An 11754-nucleotide genomic window follows, 5' to 3' on the forward strand; every position below is an offset into this window, starting at 1 on the left:
CGTCCGGAGCCTGTGCTCCGCAACGGGAGAGGCCGCAGCAGAGGGAGGCCCGCATACCACCAAAAAAAAAAAAAAAAAAAAAAAAAAATTAAATGAAAATAATCGCTAAAAATTGAACAAAGATGAAAAGAATGGGAAAAATAGAGCAGGACAGAATGTGGGGAGGGGGCAGTCAAGATGCCGGGGACACATTTTAGACACGGTTGTGTGGTCAGGGGCCCATGCGACTGTGTGACCGTGGCTAAGGACCTGAATGACGTGGAAGAGCAGGCCACGCAGGGACCTGGAAGGGTGGCCGGCCAGCCGGAGGGAATGGGTCTGAGTCTAGAGGGAGGAATGAACTTGGCCTCTTTTTTTTTTTTTTTTTTAACATCTTTATTGGCGTATTATTGCTTTACAATGGTGTGTTAGTTTCTGCTTTACTACAAAGTGAATCAGTTATACATATACATATGTTCCCATATCTCTTCCCTCTTGTGAACTTGGCGTCTTAAAGGATGTGCAGAGGAGGGGATGACAGGAACGTGGAGGAAGAGCCGGGTCAGGAGGGCTTCACAGGCCGTCGTCCGGGTTTGGGCAGCCTCTGGGGGTGTTGCGTAGGGGCCTCCGGAGGTCTTAGTTTTACACTCCACTCTGGCAGACCCCCGGAAAAGGCCACTGCTTACCCGACAGTGCCGTCGATGGCTGCACATGTGCAGTGTCAAGTGAGCTTTTTGACTACAGGGTCCAGATCTTACTCACCTGGCCCATGGAGTAAGGCTTTCCAGGGCCGTGCAGGGAGCTGATCGCAGGCAGCGACCCTAAAGAAAATCTCACTTCCCTCCCATCAGTGGCTCTGCTCTCACCTCCACTCTTTCCTTCCTCCAGAGGCAGGCAAAGTATTCTGAGAACAAGCTGAAATGCACCAAGGCCCGGAACGACTACTTGCTGAATCTGGCAGCCACCAACGCAGCTATAAGCAAATACTACATCCACGATGTCTCCGACCTCATCGACGTGAGCTCCTGGGGAGTCTGGGGTTGAACAGGGTCCTGCACCGCCTGGTGCGAGTCATCAGCTGAGGGAGGGCTGGCCCTCGTCCTTAGCTGACATGGGGGGCGGCCAACGGCCCCTGGAGCCCTGGTGGAGGGGAAGAACAGGGAGCCTTTGGGGCCTGGGCGAGGAGTATCACCCTGTGGCTTCTACCTCCATGGGTGGGAATGGGCCTCTGGCGGCCCTTGCACACTTGGGCTGGGCAGATGTAATTCAGCGTGCACTTTCCAAGCACCCTCCTCCACACCAGGTCTTTTACTGGGTTTGGGGGTACAGGGGTGATCATACACAGTTCATGCCCTGGGGAACTTCCCAGGGTGGTAAAGATGCTTATCTGTTTAACACCCCTGGGTCCAGTCCACTAGACACACACGCACACATGGAAGAAAATAATGAACGAGACAAAATTATACAGGTCAGCTTTACTTGGGGATGTTATGTTGGGAGAAATCAGGCAGTTTAAGCAAGAGGAAAATGGAACACTGAGTCCTGAGCACCAGCCGCGCAGGACACACTGGTAGGACAGTGAGGCTTCGGGAAAGAATTCTGTGGGTGGCGCCTTCGGGGAGGCGCCTGCGTCATCCGTGACAGAGCTGGGGCTGCTTCGCATGTCTTCATGCAGACAGGGATCCGGCCCAGCAGATGCTCGGTCAGGCTTCCTTGAGGGTGGGTGCGTCCTTTTCCTCTGGCCTTGGTGTATCCCGTCAGGAAGTCAGAGGGTCACCGCTCTTCCCTTGGCTGCAGAGGGGACCCATTATCGCCATTATCACCACCCCCAGGAGAGGGAGCTGCCTGGCCCTGCCTTCCAAATGCTCAGGGGCCAGACCCCTCCTCTTTCCTACCTTTCAGCTTTCTCTTTCACACAACCCTTTCATCTTTTTATTTACCAAATTATTATTGAGTGCCTGCTAGCTCTAGGTCTTGAGGTACAACAGTGGATAAGAGCCAGTGGGTCTGTCCTCATGGAGCTCAGCCTGCATAACCCTGATGCATTAAAGGCAAACGCACTGCCAAGCAGCGGGTGTTACCGTGAGAGAGGTGGAGGGAGTTGTGGACACATGGATGAGGGACACCTGGTGTGAACTCTGAGTGGGGAGAACATCAAGGAAGGCTTCCTGGAGGAGGTGACCTCTAAACTGAAACCACAGGAAGAGTATTTAGGCAGGCGGAGAGAGGAAGAGTCTTCGGGCAGAGGCAGTGCGCGTGTGAAGGCCTGGAGATGAGAAAGAAGGCGGTGAGTTTGGGGAGCCGCGAGGAGCACTGCCATTGCCCAGATCGCAGTCCCCCGCTCCCTCCCGAGGGCTTTGCCATGACTAGTGTGGTAAGATTCCAAAGCGCATGAGGGCCTCCAGCATGAAAGATTTGACCGTGGAATAGGAGGTAATCGTAAGTCACGGTGACGGCCCCACCTCCATGTCACCACCCTCACCTGCACCTTCTGTGTGTGCTTCTCTCCAAGTGCTGTGATTTGGGCTTCCATGCCAGCCTGGCCCGCACCTTCCGGACCTACCTCTCGGCCGAGTACAACCTGGAGACCTCTCGCCACGAGGGGCTGGACGTCATTGAGAACGCGGTGGACAACCTGGATTCCCGAAGTGACAAGCACACAGTCATGGACATGTGCAACCAGGTCTTCTGTCCCCCCCTCAAGTTTGAGTTCCAGCCCCACATGGGGGACGAGGTAGGCTTCTCCCAGGAGCCCATGCTTGAGGTTGCTTCCGTCTGTCTCCCAGGGGCTCCCAGAGCATCGGTGGGAGGAGAACGTCAGCTGAGAGGCCTGGGGTCAAGTTCTTGGTGCATGGGCTTCTCCAGCTGAGGAGTTTACCACGAATACCCTAATCCTGGTGGCTCAAGTCCCCCACCTGCAGAATTGCGAGACCATAGCTTCCCATGAAATCCCTCGCAGCTATGCCTAGAAGACCCCAAGGGAGTCCCACCTCTGCACACAGACAGTCATCTCACGTTCTCCCCTTGGATGGATGGCCTCGAATCACCGTAGGCGGGGCCTCAGCAGAGCCACTCGGACCTGTGCTCCAGTGCCCTGAGCCCTCGGAGTACCAGCCAACCCAGTTTTCTTCAGGGCTTGCGCTGCTGACGTCCTCATTATGTTCTGGAAAAATAAATGGGAGAAGGCGCTCTTCACTAGCCCCTAAGCAGCACACCAGTTTACCTGAGTTTCACACAACTTCTTATGAAAATAGCTCCTTGAGCTTTTCCATGTCATTCCTCCCTCTCTCCAGGGCTCAGGCCCCAGTCCCTGGAACCAACGGAGACAGCCACCAGGTGTCATATCTGCCTCCCCGTCTCCACCATCTCTACCCCGGGGACATGTGCCCAGAGCTTTCTCCTAGTGGCCCCGTTCCCTCCACCCAGGCACACGAGAGTCAGGGGGACCCAGCCAGCCTCTGGATCCCAGTGGGAGCTCAGCTGGGCTGTCGCTGCGCCTGCTTTGCAGGGAGGGACCAGGAGGCGCCTTTAACGATGGCATTTGCTGGCCCCTCCAGTGGCTCTGCCCACTTTCTTCATTTGCAAGAGAGGCCTTCTGCCGGGCTTCCCCACAGCTCCTGCCCCATCCCTGTGCCCTCATGTCCAGCCCTTTCGCTCATCATCTGGCGACTGCAGCGTTGGGTTGCCCAGTTAGTGGTAAAGAACAGAGGCCTGCTGTCCCTTATGAGCTCAGCCAAGTTACGGCAGGCAGCCCAGCCCACAGGTAGTGAGAGCCCTGGTGGGAATGGGTGTAGGTGAACAGTATCGCTCTCTCACCTTCCTCTCTTCTCCCCTCCTCTCTCAGCGGCCCCTGTGAGAGGGCCGCTGCCCCATGCCTGCCTCTCTCTCGAGCATCTTCCTGCTGGGCCACTCCGCTGACTGTTTCCCATCCTTTGTTCTTTTCACTGGCTTCTCTTAGGCAGTTGCTTCCTTACCACCGCTTCCTGCCTGGAAATTAACCAATTAGTCTCACTTAAAGAGATTATGTCCAAGCTCTGAGTAGCAAACCGTCACGTGCTGCACAAATGTAGACCACAACCGAGAGCGTGAGAGGGTGGCCCCTGGCTCCCGGCTGGCTCTGGTGTCGCTGGGTACAAGCTGTGTGACCTTGGGCAGGTCACTTAACCTTTCCAGGCCTGTTTCCGCAGCTGTCAATGGGGATGTTAACGATAGGCTGGCCCCAGCTACGCACAGGTGGCGAGGGCCCGGGTCAACCGCAGGCGGTGGCTGTCATTTCTGCAGGTGTGCCAGGTCAGTGCTCAGCAGCCCGTCCAGACAGAACTGCTCATGCGGTACCACCAGCTGCAGTCCAGACTGGCCACTCTCAAGATCGAGAACGAGGAGGTGAGTGAGCCCCTCCGCCCTGTGAGGGATTTCTTTGCAAAGGCCTGACTAGTCCTGCAGAGGCCACTCTTGCCATGGAACACATAAGAAATCAGGGTTCATCTGTAAGATGCACAACTGTCCAAACCACCTACACCAAGAATCTTTGATGGCATGGGGAATGCTCACAAGATGTTAAAGAAAAGCAAAGAGGAAGTAGAAGTCCATGTTCAGTAGTGTCCTAACCAGGGTAAACTGAAGTATGTGTGCATGTTTCTGTGCATATTCACGGGCATAGAAAAAAAGACTGGAAGGAAATACTTTGAATGTTGATAGTGGTTTTGTCTGGGTTGCAGGAATATAGGTGATTTCTGTTTTCTTCTCTGTGCTTTTCTCTATTTTCTGCAGTGAGCTTATGTTATTTTTATCATCAGAAATATAGTAGGTATTTTAAATTACACAGTGAAATAACCCAGGGCACACTAAACATGTCATAGATTCTGAGCTCCAGGGAGCTTCTGTCTCACCGTGGCCAGCACACCTCCCTTGCAGCTGGTGGCTCAGGACTTCCGCCAGGTGGGCACAAATGGAAGTACCAGCTGGAGTGGCTCCATTCTGATGTGCACTGATGAGGCCACATGGGAGACCTGTTCCAGCTGGGATGCCCCCACCCAGGGAGGACATCACCCAATTGGAGGACACCAGGACATGGGAGTGTCACCCGAGATCATGGGCAGGTCCATCCTTGAGAAGTGCAGTTGCAGCTGGAGATGGGGAGCCGTGGTCCCTGTCTTCAGACCTCAACAGGGCTGTTCTAGGCAGAGAAGGCAGGTTGCTTTGTGTCTCCAGAAAGGACGTAGCCAGGACGAACGTGAGCCAGGGTGTAGCTAAGGATGAACGAATCAAAGCAGTCCCTGGGGGGAGGTTATGTGGCGACAAATTATATATTTGTTTCTCAAACCTGAGAAGAGAGAGGATACGGCCAGAGTGTTTTCTTTCTTTCTTTATGCCCTACATCTTCCCCTGAAGCGTTTTAAATTGTTTACATGGAACGGTATATGCTGTATATGGATAATAATGTTAGTGGGATTTAAATTGGAAATCGGGGCCACGGAAAGGAGGGTGAAGCACATGCTCCTCTGGGTAGGCTGTTCATGGCCATGGAAATGCTCAGTTTTGAACCTGAGCTTCTGTGAGGCTATGTTAGAAAGAACCGATTCACTCATTTATTCATTCAAGTATTTATTTAGCACATACTATGTGCTAAACATTGTGCAGAGTTAAGTGAGTGGATGAGACAATATAGTGCCCCCTCTCACGGAGTTTATGTTCTAGTGAGAAAAGACAGGCGGTAAAACACAAAGGCGAACGAACCCGTAAGTGAATACGTACACAGAATATCAGACACTAAGTTAAGGATGGTGGTCGGGGTTGGGCGGGGAGAGGCCTGATGTCACCAGGAGGCAACTTTTAAGTGGAGATCTGAGTGACAAGAGAGACTTTGAGCAGCATTCACTGTGCAGCAAATGTGGACGCAGTTCTCCCGGGACTGTGTTTGGAGCGACCCTCCCTCCAAGCTCCGGCACGCCCTTTAGGCACAGTTCTGTGAAGGGCTGTGGGGAGGCCGGGGCCCTGCATGTGGAGCCTCCGGGGTCCCGCTCGGTCCCGGGAGAGGAGTCGGAGTCCCGGAGGACCGAGCACACTGCGTGTGTCTTGGGTCTGTCTCCCTCGAGGCTGTTTTTTCTCGGTCAGGCTTGCATGGACTCAGTGGCCGACAGCGGAGGAGTTCACTCACCGAGGACAGTGCTGCCCTTATCCAGACTGTGTCCCCTCCCTTCTCTGGATGAAGGAAACGGGGAGCGTTTCTAGCGTTGCTCCTCCTCAGGGACCTGCCTCCCAGGAGGAGCTAGTTTGGGGTTGTATAACCATAAAGAAACACAAACCCCAAAACCCAAGTTCCTTGTTGGTCACAACATTCTCCCACGTTGTCTCCAGCAGAAGCAGTCCCATGACATGACTTCAGATTAGGCCACCTGGCTTCTCCCCACAGCCAGCTGCTGGCCTGACTTTCCACATCACCGTAAGGGGAATGAGCATCTTTGTCCTGCCTGCCTCCTGATGCTTTAGGTGGAAGAAATAAAGGAACGGTTGGGAAAGGGCTTTGAGGTGTCAAAGGCATCCTGAGGCTGAAGGATTTTTGTCAACCTGAAGGATTTTTGTGTTTCCCCAGGTTAGAAAAACCCTGGACGCCACCATGCAGACCTTGCAGGACATGCTGACTGTGGAGGACTTCGACGTCTCCGACGCCTTCCAACACAGCCGGTCCACGGAGTCTGTGAAGTCAGCCGCCTCCGAGACCTACATGAGCAAGATCAACATCGCCAAGAGGAGAGCCAACCAGCAGGAGACAGAAATGTTTTATTTTACAGTAAGTGGCGTCCTGGCCCAGGACCCTCTGTCTGCCACCCCACCGGCAGTGATTTTGGGGAGCAGCCCAAACTACTGGGAGCCAGAGGAACCACGTGGGTCAGTTAGACCTACAGTTCTTCCAGCATGCTTTTCAGATTAAATTGCCTGGCGTGGCTTTGTGAAATGCAGAAAGTGAGCTACCAGTGGGTAGCACCGGCCTTGATCTTGGATGGACAGTTATTGTGATTCTCCTGTTCTAGAAAAAATACAGAGAGAGTTGTGTTCAGTAGGGTGAGAGGAAAAAGGGCTGACAGAGCCAGGTGCACGCCCCAAGTAACAACCCCCAAGTTTAGTGTATGGCTGTCATGTCAAGTTGTGTCACATTTGGGCATGGACTCTGCAAACAACACCCTGAGTGATCTTTGCAAATTGCTGGTGAGTTGCCAGCCCTTCATGTAAAATCCCAGATTACTTACATTTCACTTGGCCAAGGAGGAACAGGGATGAGGGGCATCGGGGCTTTATTTCAACATGTATTTAGTGAACATGGAATGGGGTTAGAAGGGACCTTACATCCTCCATCTGATGTTTGATCCTGTGCAACCTTATCCCTGCCCAAAAGTCATTCAGATTCTGCTTGAACAACCCCAGATTACAAAGCTCCCTGCTTCCCCAAACAACCCTTTTGTTTGGCTTGTGGCTGGCTATAGATATTATGATGTTTTCCCGTATCTCTGTTATCTTCAGAAACCTTGCTCACTAGGGTTTCTGGTCATTGATCTTAATTCTGTTCTCTGGGGCAACCCAGAGAGAGGCTAATTCTACTTGACAGTCTGGCAAGGTTGCAGGGAGCTGGGGTTTTATTTCTCCAGGCTAAACATATCTACTTCTTTCAATCCAGCCTCTTAAGCTTTTGTTTTGAGTGCCCTCAGCATCCTAGCAACGCTCTCCGGATCGGAACGTGTTCCACTTGTCGGTGCTTCTTCTAAAGTGAGATTCCCAGCAGCGGAGTGATCAGCACAGAGCAGGGCTAAACTTTCACCTCCCTCCACATTAGGGGCTATGCTTCTCTTTCCATATGTGCTAAGATCATATTCTTTTTTTTTTTTAAGCTAGTATCAGTTAAATCTCTATTCCCACTGTACTGCCATTAAGCGAGGCCACGCTCCTCCTATGGGATATGTAGGTGATGTCTTGGGTGGGTCTGATGTTTATCACCGCTTAGGTTTCCCCTTGATGGGTTCAGCTCGTGCTTCCAGACTGTCACGATCCTGAGCGGGCTGCTCATCACATATGCTGTCTCTTCAGACCTCGTGTCTGCAGATTCAGTAAGCGTGGCTTCCCTACCTTAAAGTTTGTCAATAAAAAGAAACTAATTGGTACTTCAGGGCCCAGGCCAAAGACAGAGTTATTCAGAACATGCCACTAGGCTAATATTGATCCATTAATCAGCGCTTTTAGATTGTGGTCATATAACCAGTCACAAACCCACCCAGTTCTAACATCCAACTCCATTTCATGCTAGGCCTCGTCAAGTCCCTGTCAAAAACCAACGGTTGACGCCTACTACATTTCCTTCATCGACACTCTTTGACTTTGTTGTTTTCAAGAAAGAACCAATTCACTCATTTCTTCATTCAAGTATTTATTTAGCACATACTATGTGAATGCTATGTGAAGCGGCCCATGCCAGTTTCGGGGGCTCACCACTTCCACCAGGGGCCTGCTGTGTTTATAGAGAATTTACGGGTTACAAAGATAAGGGAGGGGTGTGGATGAGTATTGTCACTTAGGCAGCAGAAGCAAAGAAGGGGGTTCAGCCTGCTTGAAATTAAAAGACAGCATCCATGATGGGGGTCATGGATGTTACATTTTGATCTGAATATTCAAGTTATCAGCCTGGTCGGCTGGTACACCTCACGATGTGATGTTGTGACATTATTTAGGTATTTTAAGGACATAACACTCCTTTTAAAGCTAACATTAATACGATTCAATGGCATTCTTTCCTTCATGGGTCACGCGTGAAGCCTGGGTGAAGCTTGGAAGAAGTAGCCAGGATCCCCAAGCCCCAGAGCCCCAGTGTGTAATTTGCACTAACCAGGCGTAATTTGCACTAACCCACCAAGGCATGAGTTACAAGTTTGGGACTGGAGCTTCACCCGGCTTGGGACAGTGAGGCAGGATGGAGAGAATACCTACTTATACCACAGCTCTGCTTTTTATGGTGAATTCTTAAACACAGGGTGATAAAATCACAGGGCTGTATTACTGGAAGCATCCAGAGAGAGCCTCTAGGTGAGTAGTTATCAAACCGAAGTGTGCTTTTGAATCATGTAGGAAGCTTGTTGAAAACGTAGGTTCCCAGACTACCACCCTCCCTGAGGTGGCACCCTGGAAATGTGAGCGCTTCTGGGCCTCTGTGGTGTCCTCCTCGGGTTAGACTCACAGTCTTCCAGAGCAGGAATCTGCGTGTGGACACTCTCCCCATCTGGGTAGGAGGCCACTGGTCCCTGCACCACACTTGGAGAAGCACCATGAGTCGACTCATTTTACCTTGAGGAGGGCACGAGGCCCAGAAACGTTCAGAAATCCGGCCAAGATCGCACACTGAGTGACCGCAGCTCTGAGCTCTTTCTCCTTCTGGGTAGAATGGGAATGCTGATGCTTCCACCATTTGTCATCTGAGACTGCAGTGAGGGCCAAATGTGCATGTTTGAAAACCATCTACAGACACAAGGGGGAGTGACTCTTAGCAACCACGGGACAGGGCCCTAGGTAGGAGCTAAGAAGGACACAGCCAAGGAGACAGGACGCCACAAGCCCCAGAAACCCAGCCAGGGAGGGGCCGGGGTGCGGTGACCTCAGTCTTATCCGGGCGCATGTCAGCCCCCTCCCCGTGGGCCTTTCCCCACACCTGTCTTCAGCGGGAAGATGGTGACGTCCCAGGTGTCCTGCGCTGCCGGGGCCCACTTCTTCGCTCCTCTGCGCCCTTTCTGAGCCTGCTGGCTGGGGAATAGAGCGGATCTTCTGGTGAGAAACGAGCTGGCAGATTTGGGGCAATCACACCCGTCCCCGTGCCTTCACTCTCAGGGCCTTTGTAATTGCGTTCCCCTCTGCTTAGACCCTTCCCTCCCATGTGCACCCACGTGGCTCCCTTCCTCACCTCCTTCAGGCCGGGGCCGAAATGGCAACTTTGCAGTGAGGTCTGCCCTCACTCCCAGTTCTTCATTCCTGCCTTGTTTCCGTCCCTAGCGTTCACCACCATTGACCAATTGGGTATTCTGCTTACGTTTTTGTTAGTTTATTGTCTCTCTCCTACTCTGCTATGTCAGTCCCACCAGGTCAGAGATTTCAGCTGAGTTCTCAGCACCGACTATATGCCTGGCACAGCTGTAGGCACCGAGGATCCAGAAAGGAACCTGCACGGACGGTGCCTACAGCGGCTCATGGTCCGGCAGAGAGGGCTCCCGGCCTGTGACTGGGCGACGTGGGGTGGGCAGGGCTGAGGGAAGCCGGTAGTTGTGTCGAGGCACGGCTGAGGCCAGGCTGAACTGGGGGCAGGTAGATGTGTTCCTGTGCCGGGTGCCCCGTTCCTGGCACTGCTTCCAAGTGCGTTGTGCTTGGCCAGGCCCCAGAACTGGAGGCAGCCTGGGGTCCTAGGGCAAATCATTTCCTGTGCCAGCCTCACCTTTCTCATCTGTGAAAAGAAGAAAATCATATCCCCAAATGCACTTTGGGTTATTTTAATGGGAACGTCTCCAGGGGCCTGCAATCCCCTTCCTCCTTCAGAGTGCATCCAGATAAAAGAAGACATGTTCTGGAGCTCCCCTCTGACAGATCTGATAACGCTCTCTTGTCCCGGCCGCATGCTCTTGGCCCAGAAGCACGGAGGAACTTAACGGCGAAAGAAGCCCACTGCCCGGGCTCCTGCAGTCCTCACCTGACAGAAGCACCTTGCACCGCTCCCATCCCCTGAGCTTTCTCTGTGTTCCCGAACTGACCTGACATGCCTCACAGGACTGGACTGCCACGCTTGGCAGAGCTGGGGATCTGACGGAGCCGACGCAGAAAGCCCTTTCCCCGCGCCTGGGGCCTCGCGGGTGGCCTCCCGCCCTGGAGGTCCATTATGGAAGCAGAAATGGCAGGTCTTGGCCCTGCGACCTGTAATGTCCTTGTGCCTTGTGTCTTACAGAAATTTAAAGAGTATGTGAACGGCAGTAACCTCATCACTAAGCTACAGGCCAAGCATGACTTACTCAAGCAGACTCTGGGCGAAGGTGAGTCAGGTGGCAGAGGCCGGCAAGGGGGCTGTCTTCCCCGCTGGGTTGTGTTGTGGCCCCTTGAGCTGTTTCACATGGAGATCCCGGGCACTTGGTGGAATGAGGCCGGGTCCTGGAGCCACCTACCGGGATGAGCAGTCTGGGAAAATAGCTCTGGTACAGATGCTGAGGGGGTCCAGTCTGGCTGCAGAAACCATGCGGCAAACACAAGTCTTAGTCTGGGCTGTGGAGGAGGGTCCCAGATAAAGTGATGAGGGTCCCCAGTAGGTAGGGGGTGGGATTCAGGGAACAGGCATCTGCACTGTTGCTTTTTAGCAGATTCTGTTTGCCAGGAGTACTACTGGAGTGCCTGGCCAGGATTCTAGGTCCAAGAGGAAAAATGCATATGTGTAAAGCAGAGTTTGGTCCTTGGGAGACCTGGGGACTAGGCTTAAAGCTCTCCAAAGTCTTCCAACGATGGGTGGGATAAAATCCCAACTGCTCCCATGGCACACGGGGCCCAAGGTCACTTGACCTCCGCCTGCCTCCCTGACCTCATCTACCGATCCTCCACTTCCCTACTGTACTCCAGTGGCACTGAGCTCCTTTCTGCACATCAGAGCTCATCTGAGAAACGAAATTGAGATATTTGTAGCGAGGTGGATGGACCTAGAGTCTGTCATACAGAGTGAAGGAAGTCAGAAAGAGAAAAACAAATACCGTATGCTAACACATATATATG

The 11754-nt window shown here is 52.8% G+C and overlaps 1 protein-coding gene across 1 annotated transcript in view; it reads left to right on the plus strand.

Annotated features, from left to right (window-relative positions):
• Positions 1 to 11741, plus strand: part of LOC102993369 (SLIT-ROBO Rho GTPase-activating protein 3) — a 16527-nt gene extending 4786 nt beyond the window's left edge. Inside the window, exons 3-7 of the mRNA XM_028486427.2 lie at positions 868 to 996; positions 2492 to 2713; positions 4261 to 4362; positions 6572 to 6769; positions 10946 to 11741. Of these exons, the coding sequence (XP_028342228.1) occupies positions 868 to 996; positions 2492 to 2713; positions 4261 to 4362; positions 6572 to 6769; positions 10946 to 11167 (873 nt within the window). The 3' untranslated portion in view covers positions 11168 to 11741. The remainder of the gene's footprint in view (positions 1 to 867; positions 997 to 2491; positions 2714 to 4260; positions 4363 to 6571; positions 6770 to 10945) is intronic.
• The last annotated feature ends 13 nt before the right edge of the window (positions 11742 to 11754 follow it).

This window comes from Physeter macrocephalus, unplaced genomic scaffold (genome assembly GCF_002837175.3).
Source record: "Physeter macrocephalus isolate SW-GA unplaced genomic scaffold, ASM283717v5 random_1244, whole genome shotgun sequence".
Lineage (NCBI taxonomy): Eukaryota > Metazoa > Chordata > Mammalia > Artiodactyla > Physeteridae > Physeter > Physeter macrocephalus.